Source organism: Jaculus jaculus, chromosome 18 (genome assembly GCF_020740685.1).
Source record: "Jaculus jaculus isolate mJacJac1 chromosome 18, mJacJac1.mat.Y.cur, whole genome shotgun sequence".
NCBI lineage: Eukaryota > Metazoa > Chordata > Mammalia > Rodentia > Dipodidae > Jaculus > Jaculus jaculus.
This window is the reverse complement of record NC_059119.1, coordinates 63465448-63480322: the sequence shown is the minus strand read 5'-3', so window position 1 is coordinate 63480322 and position 14875 is coordinate 63465448. Positions and strand designations below refer to the sequence as shown.

At 43.1% G+C, this 14875-nt stretch overlaps 1 protein-coding gene across 1 annotated transcript in view; it reads left to right on the top strand.

Moving 5' to 3' along the window:
• Positions 1-3768, top strand: part of Hnrnpll (heterogeneous nuclear ribonucleoprotein L like) — a 36435-nt gene extending 32667 nt beyond the window's left edge. The window contains exons 11-13 of the mRNA XM_045137531.1: positions 1941-1998; positions 2087-2185; positions 2747-3768. Coding sequence (XP_044993466.1) covers positions 1941-1998; positions 2087-2185; positions 2747-2802 — 213 coding nt within the window. The 3' untranslated portion in view covers positions 2803-3768. The remainder of the gene's footprint in view (positions 1-1940; positions 1999-2086; positions 2186-2746) is intronic.
• The last annotated feature ends 11107 nt before the right edge of the window (positions 3769-14875 follow it).

Genomic DNA, 14875 nt, shown 5'->3' with positions numbered 1-14875 from the left:
TCTGGAGAGGGAGAGAATGGGCATGCCAGAGCCTCTACCCTCTCTAAGTGAGCTTCAGACAAACGCACCACCTTGTCCATATGCTTATGTGGGTGCTGGGGAATTGAACCTGGATTCACAGGCAAGCACCTTAACCATTAAGGCATCTCTCCAGCCTCAGTTTTGTTTTGAGGCAGGTTTTCTCTCCATTGCTCACATTGGCTGTGAACTTGCAGTTTCTGCCTTGCAAGTGCTGAGCACTTAGTCACAATAGATTTCTATCACCACACTCAGCCCTTAGCTGCTTTTTATTTTATTTTATTTTTTTATTTATTGGAGAGGGAAAGGGAGGGTAGGAGGAAGAGAGAAAGAGGCAGATAGAATGGGCGCACGAGGGCCTCCAGCCACTGCAAACTCCACACTAAAATACCACTTTGTGCATTTGGCTTATGTGGGTCCTGGGGAATTGAACCTGGCTCCTTAGGCTTCACAGGCAAGTGCCTTAACAGCTCAGCCATCCTTCCAGCCCCTTAGCTGCTTTTTAAAAAAATGTTTTTAAAATATTTTTTATCTTATTTGTTTGAGAGAGAAAGGCAGAGAGTGAGAGAATGGGCATGTCATGGCCTCCAGACGCATGTGCCCTCATGTATCTGGCTTACATGGGTCCTGGGGAATCAAACCAGGGTCCTTTGGCTTTGCAGGCAAATGCCTTACCTGCTAAGCCATCTCTCCAGCCCACTTATCTGCTTGTGTTATGAGATACAAGTACTTTATGGTCAGTTGTTGATCACTGTAGTTTTCTGTCCTCCCATTTTTCATCCACCTATTGTTGATTTGAGGGTCATTCCTTTTGAAGGTTGGAATTAGAATGAGATAACTTCTGTATTCAGAAGTTATTTAACTAGGTGTGGTGGCTCACACCTATTAATCCCAGTACTTGGAAGGCCGAGGCAGAAGGATTACCGAATTCAAAGCCACTTCCTCAAAATAAAAAGTTTGAGGGGCTGGGGTTGTAGCCCAGTGGTAGAATGCTTGCTTAGCATATATACAAGGTCCAAAGAAGTTACTTTACCTTAATTCTTGTCTTTAACAATTTTCTACTCCCCTGCCTTTGACTTCTAATGAGGAATTCTTCAGAAAACAATTTATTTTCTGGAATTTTGCTACCTGCCTTAGGTACTAGATAATCCTCATCATCTGAGAAAATATATTTAATCAGCAAATCTATTGTTTGTCTATTTCTCTCTCAAATAAAAATAAGACTAGAGAGAATGGGTGCTCCAGGGCCTTCAGCCATCGCAAATGAACTCCAGACGCATGTACCACTTTGTGCATCTGGCTTGTGTGGGTCCTGGGGAATTGAACCTGGGTTCTTTGGTTTTGCAGGCACATGCCTTAACCACTAAGACATTCCTCCAGCCCCCCCTTATTAAAAATATTTTATTTTTATTTATTCATTTGAGAAATACAGAAATAGGCAGAGAGAGAATGAGAATGCAATGGCTGGAGGTCCTGGTGCACCCAAACAAATCTCCAGATGCATGTGCCCCCTCCTGTGCATCTGGCTTACGTAGGTTTGTGGGCAAACGCTTTAACCTCTAAGCCATCTCTCCAGCTCTTTTCCCAATTTTTTTCTCAAATAATCTGGCACTTTAAAAATTTTTGTTTACAAGGAGAGAGAGAATATGGATATGCTAGGGCCGCTAGCTGCTGCAAATGAACTTCATATGCATGTGCCACTTTGTGCATCTGGCTTTATGTGGGTACTGGGAAAATGAACGTAGGCTGCCGAGGTCATTAGGCCTTGCAGGCAAGTGCATTAACCACTGAGCCATATCTCCAGCCCAACTTGATACATTTTAATTTATAGTAGTGCTTAAACCTTAACTGTATCAAAAAACAGGGGGAAGTAGTTTTCATCTTGACTGTATTTCTAATGAAGTTTTTTGTTTGTTTGACAGTTGTGTGTTGACCATGAAGTTCTTACATTCATCAAATACAAAGTGTTTGATGCGAAACGTAAGTGAACAAGCCCGCCCTTTAAAGCTTTCTGGAAGAAATGGATGACAAGTAACTGACAACGTTGCTTCTGCTTGTTTTCTTTTAGCTTCTGCCAAAACACTTTCTGGGCTGTTAGAATGGGAGTGCAAAACTGATGCAGTGGAAGCTCTGACGGCGCTGAACCACTACCAGATAAGAGTCCCCAGTACGCCCGGGGGCGGGGTCCCCCTGTTAGTAGGAATTGCCTTCAGAAACACTGGCGATCACTTTTAAACATTTAGGAAGATTTTATTTTGTTTTTTTTTGAGGTAGGGTCTCACTGTAGCACAGGCTGGAATTCACTATGGAGTCTCAGGGTGGCCTGGAAGTTGCTGTGATCCTCCTACCTCTGCCTCCTGAGTGCTGCGATTAAAGGCGTGCGCCACTACACCCAGCTTGAATTGATTTTTATGTAGCATTTACCATTGGCAGAACGTTATGCAAAGTGAACTTGCTGCTAGGTTGCTTGATCCTAATACTACTGATACTTAATAATGAATCACTTCACTCAGAAAAGCAAGTACTTAATGCTGACAACAGTAGGGTGCAGTATGCTAGGTGCTTGCTTCTGGCTCCTGTGTATGAAGTAGGAGCTTTGCTTCTTAGGTCGTATTTTCCTTGCTTGCTTTCCTGCTGTTGAGAACATGGTCAATTAATTTGCCATGTTAATTCATGGGGATCTTGAAAGTTTGATGAACTATTAACTTTTGTTTCTTTAATTTTTCAGATGGTTCCAATCCCTACACATTGAAGCTTTGCTTTTCTACATCATCCCATTTATAAGAGCATGTTAGAATTTATGTTCATCCTTACTACAGTTTTAAATCTATACTTCCTTCAAAATAATCTAAAATGGTTGATCTGATGTTGCCTTGCTTACTTTAAGATCCTGTTCTGTAATAAACATTTTGCCTCAAGTAAGTTTCTTGTAAGCTTAAATATTGTTTTCATCTTAAGATAGAGTACCATAATGTAGACTGTCTACAGCATTGTAGAATATGCAAATATATGATTTCTAACCTTGGGACTATAGTTTTTTGTCCACAGCAAAAATATATTTGCATTCTTACTGCTAATTATCTGCAAGTATTTTTCCATTACATATGAGATTAATGCAGGTGAAAGTATTGCATTTTAATATAGAATCCCTTAAAGGTGTTTAGATGTTTGAGTATGTTACCACTACTCATATTAAATATAATTTGTATTTATTATTTTAATCAAGTTTGGGGATGACATTGTACATGTTGACTTTCAAGAACTACAGATTTAGTGGATTTTATATTTCTGGAAAGCTTCATAGACATGGATACACGTGTACAGTATACACTTGGATTTATGTAAATTGCTTTTGTAAGCCATTGTCTATTTGAATTGACATGCTTCGGTTTCTGGTTCTAGTTTGGAGATTTTTATAAAGTTATGATAAGTTAAAGTGCTCATCCCCTTGTCGCATGTGACCTAATCTTGAAAACACAGCCAGGACTTGGCATTGAGATTGTAATAGAAGTTATGATTAACAATTGCTCTTCTATATAATAACCTGGATCCATAGATGGGTTTTAGAGAACCTGTGAGCCCTCAAAAATTGTGTGTAGAATTTTGGGTATTTGCAGTTTTATTTTTTACTTCTTGACCCATCATAATATATGTATTTTTCTATATGGTGCAAGATTTAAGGATCTAACTTTATTTTTAATCAAAACAGCTATTTGTCTCAACACCATTTATTAAACATTGTCCCACTGAGTTTGTTTCTTTTTTCTTTTTATGTAATTTTATACATAGACAAGTAAGATTTAAAGACTAAGCTTAAGGAGGTATTAGCATACTTGTTGTGAAGTTCACACTTTTTTAGTAATAGGAAACTGAAGCAGGGGCTGGGAGATGACTCAACAGTTAAAGGCACTTACTTGCAAATATTCTGTTTATTTGCAATAGAGAGACTGTTTGCAGTAGCAGGAGACTCTGGTGTGTCCAGAGTCCAGATATATGCACCACCTTATGCATCTGGCTTTACATGGGTACTGAGGAATAGAACTGGGCCTCCCCAGGCTTTGCAAGCAGGTGCCTTTAACTACTGAGTCATCTCACTGGCCCTCAACATTCCTCTTTTAAAGATGAAAATGAGGGGCTGGAGAGATGGCTTAGTGATTAAGGTGTTTGCCTGAGAAGTTGAAGGAGCCAGGTTCGATTCCCAAGGACCCATGTAAGCCAGCTGCACAAGGTGATATATGCATCTGTTGTCATTTGCAGTGGCTGAAGGCCCTGGCGTTCCCATTTTCTCTCAAATAAATAAATGAAATTTTTTTAAGAAGATGAAAATGAGCCAGGCATGGTGGTGCGTGCCTATGATCCCAGCACTTGGGAGGCAAAGGTAGGATCTCTGAGTTCAAGAACAGCCTGAAACTACATAGTGAATTCCAGATTAGCCTGGGCTTGAGCAAGACCCTACCTCCAAATACTCAAACAAAACAAAAACTAAAGATGAAAACAAAATGGGTGCACCAGGGCCTCAGCCACCGAAATAAACTTCAGACGCTCACACCACCTAGTGAGCATGTATGACCGTGTGCTTGCCTCACCTTTGTATGTCTGACTTACTTGGGATCTGGAGAGTAGAGTAGGGTTGGGTCCTTAGCCCTCCCAGGAAGCACCTTAACCATTAAGCCATCTCCACGTGCACTAAATTTTTCAGTGAAAAACTGAGCTACCCTGGGAGCTAAAGAACGGAAAACACCACATTGCAGAGGAGCCTCAGTTTTGCCTGGTGTAGTCTCAAGCTGGTATGGGAAGGGCCAGAAAGTCAGTTGTAAGGAGCAGGAGGGCCACGTGCTGACTGGCTAAAGGTTATCAATGACCTGGAATCTTGGCTCAAGCAGGGAAGTGCATAAGGAATGCCGTGTCTGTAAAGATCACTTCAAGTCTGAGGTACAGAGTGGGTAGGTCAACCTCTAGAGCTATACCTGCTGTCCCTGCTGTAGACCTGGAGAAGTGAAGTCCAGCAACACATTGACATTCGTGAGCTGCATCCACAGGTGACCCCCACCTGTACAGATCATAGTGGTGTGCTTGCTTTGCACACCCAGGGCCCTGGGCCGGCATTCCCCTCTCCTGCTACAGCACCCGCCACACAGCAAGAGCCCCCCACCCCCCAAGCACCTGGAGGGTGAAGACTCACCAAGTCCAGGTTGCAGGGCTGTAAGCAATCAGCCTGGGAGCAAAGAAGGAAAGTGTGGTGGTTTGAATGGATGCCCCCCAGTTCATGCAGGGGTTTGTTAATGCTTGTAATTTAGATCTCCAGCCTCTTGGCTGGGAGGTGTCTCTGGGTGGATCCTAGGGTGTGGGGGCAGATCTGGTATTTCTAGCCAAAGCCACGCAAAGTGCAGGAGCTTTGAAATTCCTGTAGTGTGCTGGCTTCTCCTGGTGGTGGTGGCTTTTGGCCTTTCTGCGTGGACCTCTGAAAGCAGGCCAGCTTCTGCTATTATGGAACTTCCCCTGGATCTATAAGCTTCAGTAAATCCCTTCTCCATCCCAAACTGTCTGGCCTGGAGTTTTATCCCAGCAGGTGAGGCTGTGCTACACAAAGTAAAACGGTTCTGCTGGACATTAGAGTAATATATTAAGACGTGGTAGAACAACCCTGAGGAAGCAAGTTTAACTGACATTCCCTGCTGGGGAGATGGCTCAGCAGTTTAGGCTTGTGCCTGCCTGCCAAGCCTAAGGATCCATGTTCCATCTCTCCAGATCCTACTAGCCAGATGTACTAAGGTGAGGCAAGCGCAAGGTCTCACATGTCCAGTAGGTGGCGCAAGCATCTGGCGCTTGATTTCAGTGGCTGAAACTCTGTCTCTAAAATAAACAAATACATTTAAAATGTTACCGAAAAGAGCCAGGGGTGGTGGCACATGCCTTTAATTCTAGCACTCAGGAGGCAGAGGTTGGAGGATCACCGTGAGTTCAAGGCTACCCTGAGACTACATAGTTCCAGGTCAGTCAGCCTGGACTAGTGGTGAGACCCTCAAAAAATTTACAGCTAAACTTTCTTTCTGATCTACTGCAAGTTGCAGACGATAAGACTTTCTTGGGGACATAATTATTGCTACCCCGTAAATAACTTTTTTGGGGGGGAGGGTTTCGAGGTCTTTGTTACTTAGGATAAGACAGGCGAAGCCCAGATGAACCAGCTGGTAAAACACAGGTGATAATAACTCATGACTGATGGCTGATGTAATGAAATATGTCTACTCTACTGGACACTTTGCAGCCATCAACTAGAATGAGCAACTTTGTTTTTCGAGGTAGGGTCTCACTCTGGCCCAGGCCAACCTGGAATTAGCTATGTAGTCTCAGGGTAGCCTCGAACTCACAGCGATCCTCCTACCTCAGCCACCCGAGTGCTGGAATTAAAGGCGTGCACTACCTGCCAGGCTTAGCAACATTTCTTATGTATTAATTTGGAAAGATACAGAAGACATTGTGGTGGTTTGATTAAGGTGTCCCCCATAAACTCAGGTGTTCTGAAATGGAGATTTGGGGATTAACACCTGGAGGCGGTGTATTGTTGGGGGCGGGCTTTTGTGTGTTATAGCCAGTTTCCCCTTGCCAGTGTTTGGCACACTATTCTGTTGCTATTGCCCACCTGATATTGGCCAGGCGGTGATGTTCACTCTCTGCTCATGCCATCGTTCCCCCCTGTCATGGTGCTTCCCCTTGAGTCTGTAAGCCAATAAGCCAAAGTAAACCCTCCACCCTGCCCCCACAAGTTACTCTTGGTTGCGTGCTTTCTGCCAGCGATACGGACCTGACTGCAACGTCAGGAGAGGAAGGAGCTTGTCTCCTAGGAAGAGGTTTCGTTATTATGACATCTCTTATAGCTCTTTTCTTTTTCTTTTTGGTTTTTCTAGATAAAGTCTCACTCTAGCCCAGGCTGACCTGGAATTCACTATGTAGTCTCAGGCTGGCCCTGAACTCATGGAGATCCTCCTACCTCTGCCTCCTGAGTGCTGGGATTAAAGGCATGTGCCACCATGTCTGGCTATTTTTTAAATTTATTCACCAGAGACGGAGAGAGAGAGAAAGGATGGGCGCACTAGGGCCTTCAGCCAACTGCAAACGAACTCCAGACTCATGTGTCACCTTTTGCATCTGACTTATGTGGGACCCGAAGAATCAAACCCGGGTCCTTGAGCTTCACAGGCATGTGCCTTAACCACTGAGCAATCTCTCCAGCCCTCAGCTGTTTTTGCACATTTCTTGACTTTGGGTGGTTTAACACTGCTACAGGAAAGGCAAAGAAACCTGGAAGTTTTCTACCCCCCGGCCAAACTGTCAAATCCATTTCCTTACAAACTTCTGTTCTCTAAATTCTCCTGAAATATAGGAAAACTAAGGCTTACATCCCAAGAGCCTGGTTACATTTCTTGGAACCGTTATTTTATGTTTTTTTTTTTTTCAGGTTGTATTGTTTAGTTTGCACCAATTAAGCCTTCCTTTTTTAAAATTTTTATTTACTTATTTGAGAGTGACAGCGAACGAGGCAGAGAGAGCAAGGCAGAGAGAATAGGCACACCAGGGCCTCCAGCTACTGCAAACAAACAAACTCCAGATGCATGCACCACCTTGTGTATCTGGTTTATGTGGGTGCTAGGGAATCGAGCCTTGAACCAGGGTCCATAGTCTTTGCAGGTAAGCACTTAACCACTAAGCCAGCTCTCCAGCCTGTGTGTTTGTTTTTGTTTTTTTTTGAGGTAGGGTTTCCTCTAGCCCAAGCTGACCTAGAATTCACTATGTAGTCTCAGGGTGGCCTTGAACTCAGCTATCCTCCTACTCCTGCCTCCCAAGTGCTAGGATTAAAGGTGTGCACCACCATGCCTGGCTGTTTTTGTTCCAAGGTAGGGTCTCACTCTGGCTCAGGATGACCTGGAATTCACTATGTAGTCTCAGGGTGACCTTGAACTCACGATGATCCTACCTCTGCCTTCTGAGTGCTAGAATTAAAGACGTGTACCACCCTGCCTGGCTCCTTTGATTTTTTTTATTTCCCAATTTTTCCCCATAGTGATAAGAGAAGCCATTTTGTATGATGCCAGTTCTTTAAAATCCGTTGAGACTTAAGTTGTAGCCTGGTCGATGGTCTATCTTAGGGGAAGTCCATTTTATTTATTTGAGAGAGAGAGAGTGTGTGAGATAGAGAATGGGCATGCCAAGGCTTCCAGTCACTGCAAACAAACTCCAGACGCATGTGCCTCCTTTGTGCATCTGTTTTATGTGGGTCCTGAGGAATCAAACCGGGGTCCTTCGGATTTGAAGGCAAACACCTTAATCGCTAAGCCATCTTTCCAGCTCCCATTCTTTTTCTTCTTTAAAAAATTTATTTAAGAGAGCAAGAGAGAAAGAGGCAGAGAGGGAGAGAGAGAGAATGGGCACACCAGGGCCTCAAGCCACTGCAAATGAACTCCAGACACGTGTGCCACTTTGTGCAGCTGGCTTACATGGGTCCTGGGGAATTGAACCGAGGTCCTTCGGCTTTGCAGTCAAACGCCTTAACTGCTAAGGCGTCTCTTCAGCCCCCATTCTATGTATTTATCCTCTGTCTCATCCTGCCTATTGTGGAGAGCATCTTCCTGGGATCTTACTCGGAGCGACCTTCAGCTTCCTGACTTTGTGAACTCCGTTAACTGAATTCATATGAGATGAAATGCATACTATAGAAGATAGGCTGAGTTTTTTTTTTTTTTTTTTTTTTAAGATTAAGATACTCTAAAGGGGTGACAGGGTTACTGACCATTCTGGAGAATTCTCTTGAGAGGCAAAAGGCGACAACAGCCAGGGAAGGCATTGTGCTGACCTACATGTTGGAGAAGATATTGTGCTATTTCTTAAAGTCCTCAGAACAGACAACTTTCTTGAGGGTTGTTCCAGGTCAGGGGATCGATAGGCCTATTTGCATTCACTTTAAAGGTGGGGATAGCCACGTGTGATGGTGCATGCCTTTAATCCCAGCACTCGGCAGAGGCAGGAGGATTGCTGTGAGTTAAAGGCCACCCTGAGACTACATAGTGAATTGCAGGTCAGCTTGGGCTAATGGGAGACCCTTCCTCCAAAAACAAAACAAAACAAATAATAATAAAGGCTAGCATAATGGTATATCTGTGTTTACTAGAAAGCCTCCTACTAGATAGTAATTTTCTGATTTTCCTGACAATTCAAAAAGCCATGCTTCCATGCAGATACAGAAATGCAGCTATTGCCAGGTGTGGTGGCGCACGCCTTTAATCGCAGCACTTGGGGAGGCAAAGGTAGGAGGATTGCTGTGAGTTCGAGGCCACCCTGAAAATACAGAGTGAATTCCAGGTCAGCCTGGGCTGGAGTAAGAAACCCTACCCCAAAAAACAAAAAACAAAACAAAAAAAAAATGCAGCCATAGTGTGACTTTCCTGGGGAGAAGCAACGTTACCCTCATCTACTCTAGTAAACCTTCATGAAAGTTTGTTGGGATTATTTACAAAAGTATGGACAAAGGGTCACACCCAGGAACATGGGTGATCAGATGCTGCTGTCTCATCAGAACCCACGCTCCAGGGAGTGTGAGGATTCCCTTAAGCTGAAGCCTGGCGCTTCCTAACCTACCTGCAGAGAGCTCCTGGCGGTTGGAGAGTGTCTTCCCCAGGTAGCATGACCACTTCGGTAGGGCCCTTACAAATAGCACACCGGTGTCAGCTTTGTGAGACCGCGTTGTCGAGTCACTGAGTTTTATGAAGCTCTCTCCAGGAGGTGTTCCAGTTCTGAAGAAATCAGTTCGCTCTCCTCTCCTCCTTGCTCTACGCTCGTGCCTTCTCTTCTGTGATGAGCCCTGGGCCTTGGAAAGGGTGACATTGATGTGGGCGGATTTCTTTCTGTCTAGACGTAAATATTGGGCCAACATGCCATAGCAGCAGTCACGTGCTGTTGGCAGCGTGACTGGTCATGAGTCTAACATAGTACCCATTGCAAAGGGGAAACTGAAGCAGCCAGGGCAGTAATGTGTGGGCACAAACACAAATGTGTGTAAGGCAATTTGACGGGCACATCACATCCACTTAACAAAACAATATTAGTGGGGCCTAAGTTTTTTTTATTTTTTTTCTTTTTTCCTTTTCAAGGTAAGGTCTTACTCTAGCCCAGGCTGACCTGGAATTCACTATAGTCTCAGGGTGGCCTTGAACTCACAGCGATCCTCCTACCTCTGCCTCCAGAGTGCTGGGATTAAAGGCGTGCACCACCACGCCCGGCATCCTATGTCAGGCTTTTATCATGGTTTATAGAACCAGATGTAAGTTCCCTCCTATGAACTGGGCCTTAAATCCAATCAGAAGAAGTTGGTTGCTTCAATAAAACCATGGCACTATTGCACAAGTGAACAATTCTTGTCGGCATTTTAGAATTCTAGTATGCAGGGCCATCTTTTTCTCCTATTATGATGGTCTTGTGTAGGAGTGTCAAGCACTGTGAGGTCATGGCTATCCAGGCCATTTTGTGTCTGGAGGAGCACTTTGTAAGGAGTCCCACCCTTCCTTTGGCTCTTACATTCATTCCACCACCTCTTCCGCAATGGACCCTGAGCCTAGGAAGGTGTGATAGAGATATTTCAGTGCTGAGCACTCCTCCGTCACTTCCTCTCAGCACCATGGTGCCTTATGAGTCATCCCAAGGTCACTGCCATCTGAACAGAGAAGCTTCTCTACCAAAAGTGAGAGTAGCATTAACATATGGGTATGAACATTAAGTGTAGTGCTTTCAGGGCAGTTTGTTGAGAATAATATATGCATTTAGCCAGACAAGAGCAGGCTTTATACTCCTATGGCTCATGACTACTCCTATTGCAGGTTTTCAGTATCAGGCATGTATTCCCTCCTGTGCAGCAGGCCTCCAGTCCAATTAGAGGGCAGTTGGTTTCCCATAACAGACATGCCACTATTACACCTGTTGGCTCATTTAGCCTGACTGGCCAAATATAAGGCTGGCAGTGTTGAATATCTTCACTGGTGATTTCTCTCTCTCCCATTGAACTGCATGCAGAATAGCTTCTTCCAGCATTCTGTCAGCTGGTCTACATGGAGGAGGTTATATTAGCTCAGCTTCAGCAAGATTTCTCAGTGGTCTTGCAGCCCAAATATGTGGAGTCTTTAGCAATAGGGTCTTACCATCTATTCCTGGTGGGAACCCAAGGGCCTTGGCAATGGCGTATAATGTTTTGGGCACATCAGGGACCTCCCTGGCCAGCAACTCACTGGAAGGTATCCCATCCCTGGCACTGAAAATTCTCTAGTAACAATCTATGGCTTCTGGGTATTCCATATCCAAAAAAGTAGGTTTCCATATGACTTATTTATATCCTCTTAGTTTTTTTTTTTTTTAGCCCGCCCTCCACCTTTCCTTTACACAGTCTCTTCCTCTACCTCACTTAGGCCTCTTTACTCTCATATTAATCTGTTCTACTTACATATATACAATACTATTCTATTAACTAGCCCCCTTTTCTATTCCCTTTATATCCGCTTTCTAGCTCACTGGCCTGTGCTACTGAGATTTCTTCCTACTCACATAGAAGTCCAATCATTTGTAGCTAAGATCCACATATGAGAGAGAACATGTGACTTTTGGCTTTCTGGGCCTGGGTTACCTCACTTAGTATAATTCTTTCCAGATCCATCCATTTACCTGCAAATTTCATAGTTTCATTTTTCTTTACTGCTGAGTAGAATACCATTGTATAAATGTACCACATCTTCATTATCCACTCATCAGATGAGGGACATCTACGCTGGTTCCATTTCCTAGCTATTGTGAATAGAGCAGCAATAAACATGGTTGAGCAACTATCTCTAAGGTAGTGAGACGAATCCTTAGGATATATCCCTAGGAGTGCTATAGCTGGGTCATAGGGTAGATCTATTTTTAGCTGTTTTAGGAACCTCCACACTGATTTCCATAATGGCTGGACCAGATTGCATTCCCACCAACAGTGTAGAAGCGTTCCTCTTTTTCTGCATCCTTTGCCAGTATTTATGGTGATTTGTTTTCATGATGGTAGCCAATCTGATAGGAGTGAGATGGAATCTCTATGTAGTTTTAATCTGCATTTCCCTGATGGCTAAGGATGTCGAACATGTTTTTTTAGATGTTTATATGCCATCTGTGTTTCTTCTTTTGAGAACTCTAGTTCCGTAGCCCATTTTTAAATTGGGTTTCTTATATAAAGAGCTCAAAAAACTAAATATTTTGGATATTAATCCTGTCAGATTTATAGCTGGCAGATTTTCTCCCATTCTGTAGGTTGTCTCTTTGCTCTATTCACAGTGCCCTTTGCTGTACAAAAGTTTTGTAATTTCATGAGGTCCCAGCGGTTGATCCATGGTTTTATTTCCTGAGCCACTAGGGTTATATTCAAAAAGTCTTTGCCAAGACCAATATGTTGAAGGGTTTCCCCTACTTTTTCCTCTAGCAGTTTCAGAGTTTCAGGTCTGATATTAAGGTCTTTGATCCATTTGGACTTAATTCTTGTGCATGGAGAGACATAAGGATCTATTTTCATCCTTCTACAGATACATATCCAGTTTTCCCAACACCATTTGCCGAAGAGGCTGTCTTTTCTCCAGTGAGTATTTTTGGCATTTTTGTTGAAGATAAGGTGGTGGTAGCTACCAGGACTTACATCTGGGTCCTTTATTCTGTTCCACTGATCTATATGTCTGTTTATATAGGTTAAAATCAGGTATGGTGATACCACCAGCCTTATTTTTTTGCTGAGAATTGTTTTAGATATTTGAGGTTTTTTGTGCTTCCAAATGAATTTTTGGATTTTTTTTCTACTTCCGTGAAGAATACTGTTGGAATTTTGATGGGGATTGCATTAATGATTAGATTGCTTTTGGTAAGCCTGGCATTTTCACAATATTTATCCTTCCAATCCAAGAACAAGGGATGCCTTTCCATTTCTTAGTGTCTTCTGCAATTTCTTTTTGTTTCAATTAATTAATTAATTTTTAATTTTTATTAACATTTTCCATGAGTCTTCTGCAATTTCTGTCTTGAGTGTTTTAAAGTTTTCATTGTAAAGCTTCTTTACTTCCTTGGTTAGGTTTATTCCAAGGTACTGTTTTTTTCTGATGCAATTGTGAATGCAAGTGAGTCTCCGATTTCATCCTCTGTGTTTGTTGTTAGTATATAGGAAGGCTACTGATTTATGTGTGTTTATTTTGTATCCTGCTACATGGCTATAGATGTTTATCAGCTCTAAAAGTTTCCTGATAGTCTTTAGGGTCCTTTATGTATAGAATCATGTCATCTGTAAATAATGATAACTTGATCTCTTCCTTTCCAATTTGTATCCCTTTTATGTGTGTCTCTTGCCTTATTGCTATGGCTAAGACTTCCAGTACTATATTAAATAAAAATGGGGACAGTGGACACCCTTGCCTTGTTCCTCATTTTAGGGGAAAAGCTTCAAGTTTTTCTCATTAATATTATGTTGGCAGTAAGGTTGTCATAAATAGTCTTTATTATGTTGAGATATGTTCCTTCTATTCTCAGTTTCTGTAGGACTTTTATCATGAAGGGATGTTGACTTTTTTTTTTTTTTCCCGAGGTAGAGTCTCACTATAGCTCAGGCTGACATGGAATTCACTGTGTAGTCTCAGGGTAGCATCAAACTCATGGCAATCCTCCTACCTCTGCCTCCGAAGTGCTTGGATTAAAGGTGTACACCACCACACGCAGCTTGGGATGTTGGATTTTATCAAATGCTTCTTCTGCATCTAATGAGATGATAATGTGATTTTTGTCCTTCAGTCCATTGATATAATGTATTACATTTATCGATTTGCATATGTTGAACCACCCCTGCATCTCTGGGATAAAGGGCTGGACCCTTTGAACCACCCTCAGTAACACCTCCTCCAGCCAGGTGGCTGCAGATCCATTTTAAACTTTAATTCCTGAATATACCAGGGGCTGTCCATTTAAACTATCACAGATGCAAATTCCTTACTTAATTTGCCTTAAAGCGAATCTAGTAACTATGTAGTCCACCCACTTAAAACACTGTGACTGGGTTCTTTACCTCTGGCCTGGATGGCACAGATGACCAGTGTTGACCATCAGGGTTCAGAGTGCCGATGACTCTAAGCTCGGCTCTTTGCCCAGTTGCCTCAGTGACCTGACTGGGCTCTTGACTCAGATCAAGCATGTCTGCTGCTGGCCATGATGTTGAATGACTAAGGGCCCCCAGATCTGGTGAAGAACAGGTGAGCTGATCACAGTGTGTGTGTGCTCTGGATCAGCAGAGTCCAACAGCTCATACCCCTAAATCCCTTCCTTTAACACATGTTTAAAGGTCATCTGAAATCAAAGTTACTAAGCCGGGCATGATGGTACACGCCTTTAATCCCAACACTCGGGAGGCAGAGGTAGGAGGATCGCTGTGAGTTCAAGGCCACCCTGAGACTACAGAATGAATTCCAGGTCAGCCTGAGTTAGAGTGAGACCCTACCTCAAAAAAAAAAAAAAAAAAAAAAGTTACCCTTTGCTCATACAATGTACTACTTGCTCACATATTACTGGTTTTTTTTTTTTTTTTTTTTTTTTTGCCTTTCAATTTCACATATGATCCCTTTAGTCTTTTTGTTGTTTTGTTTTTTGAGGTAGGGTCTCACTCTGGTCCAGGCTGACCTGGAATTAACTCTGTAGTCTCAGGGTGGCCTCGAACTCTCGGCGATCCTTCTACCTCTGTCTCCCGAGTGCTGGGATTAAAGGCGTGCGCCACCATGACCAACCCTTTTAGTCTTTGTGCAAGGTTTAGATCTATATGTAGGCT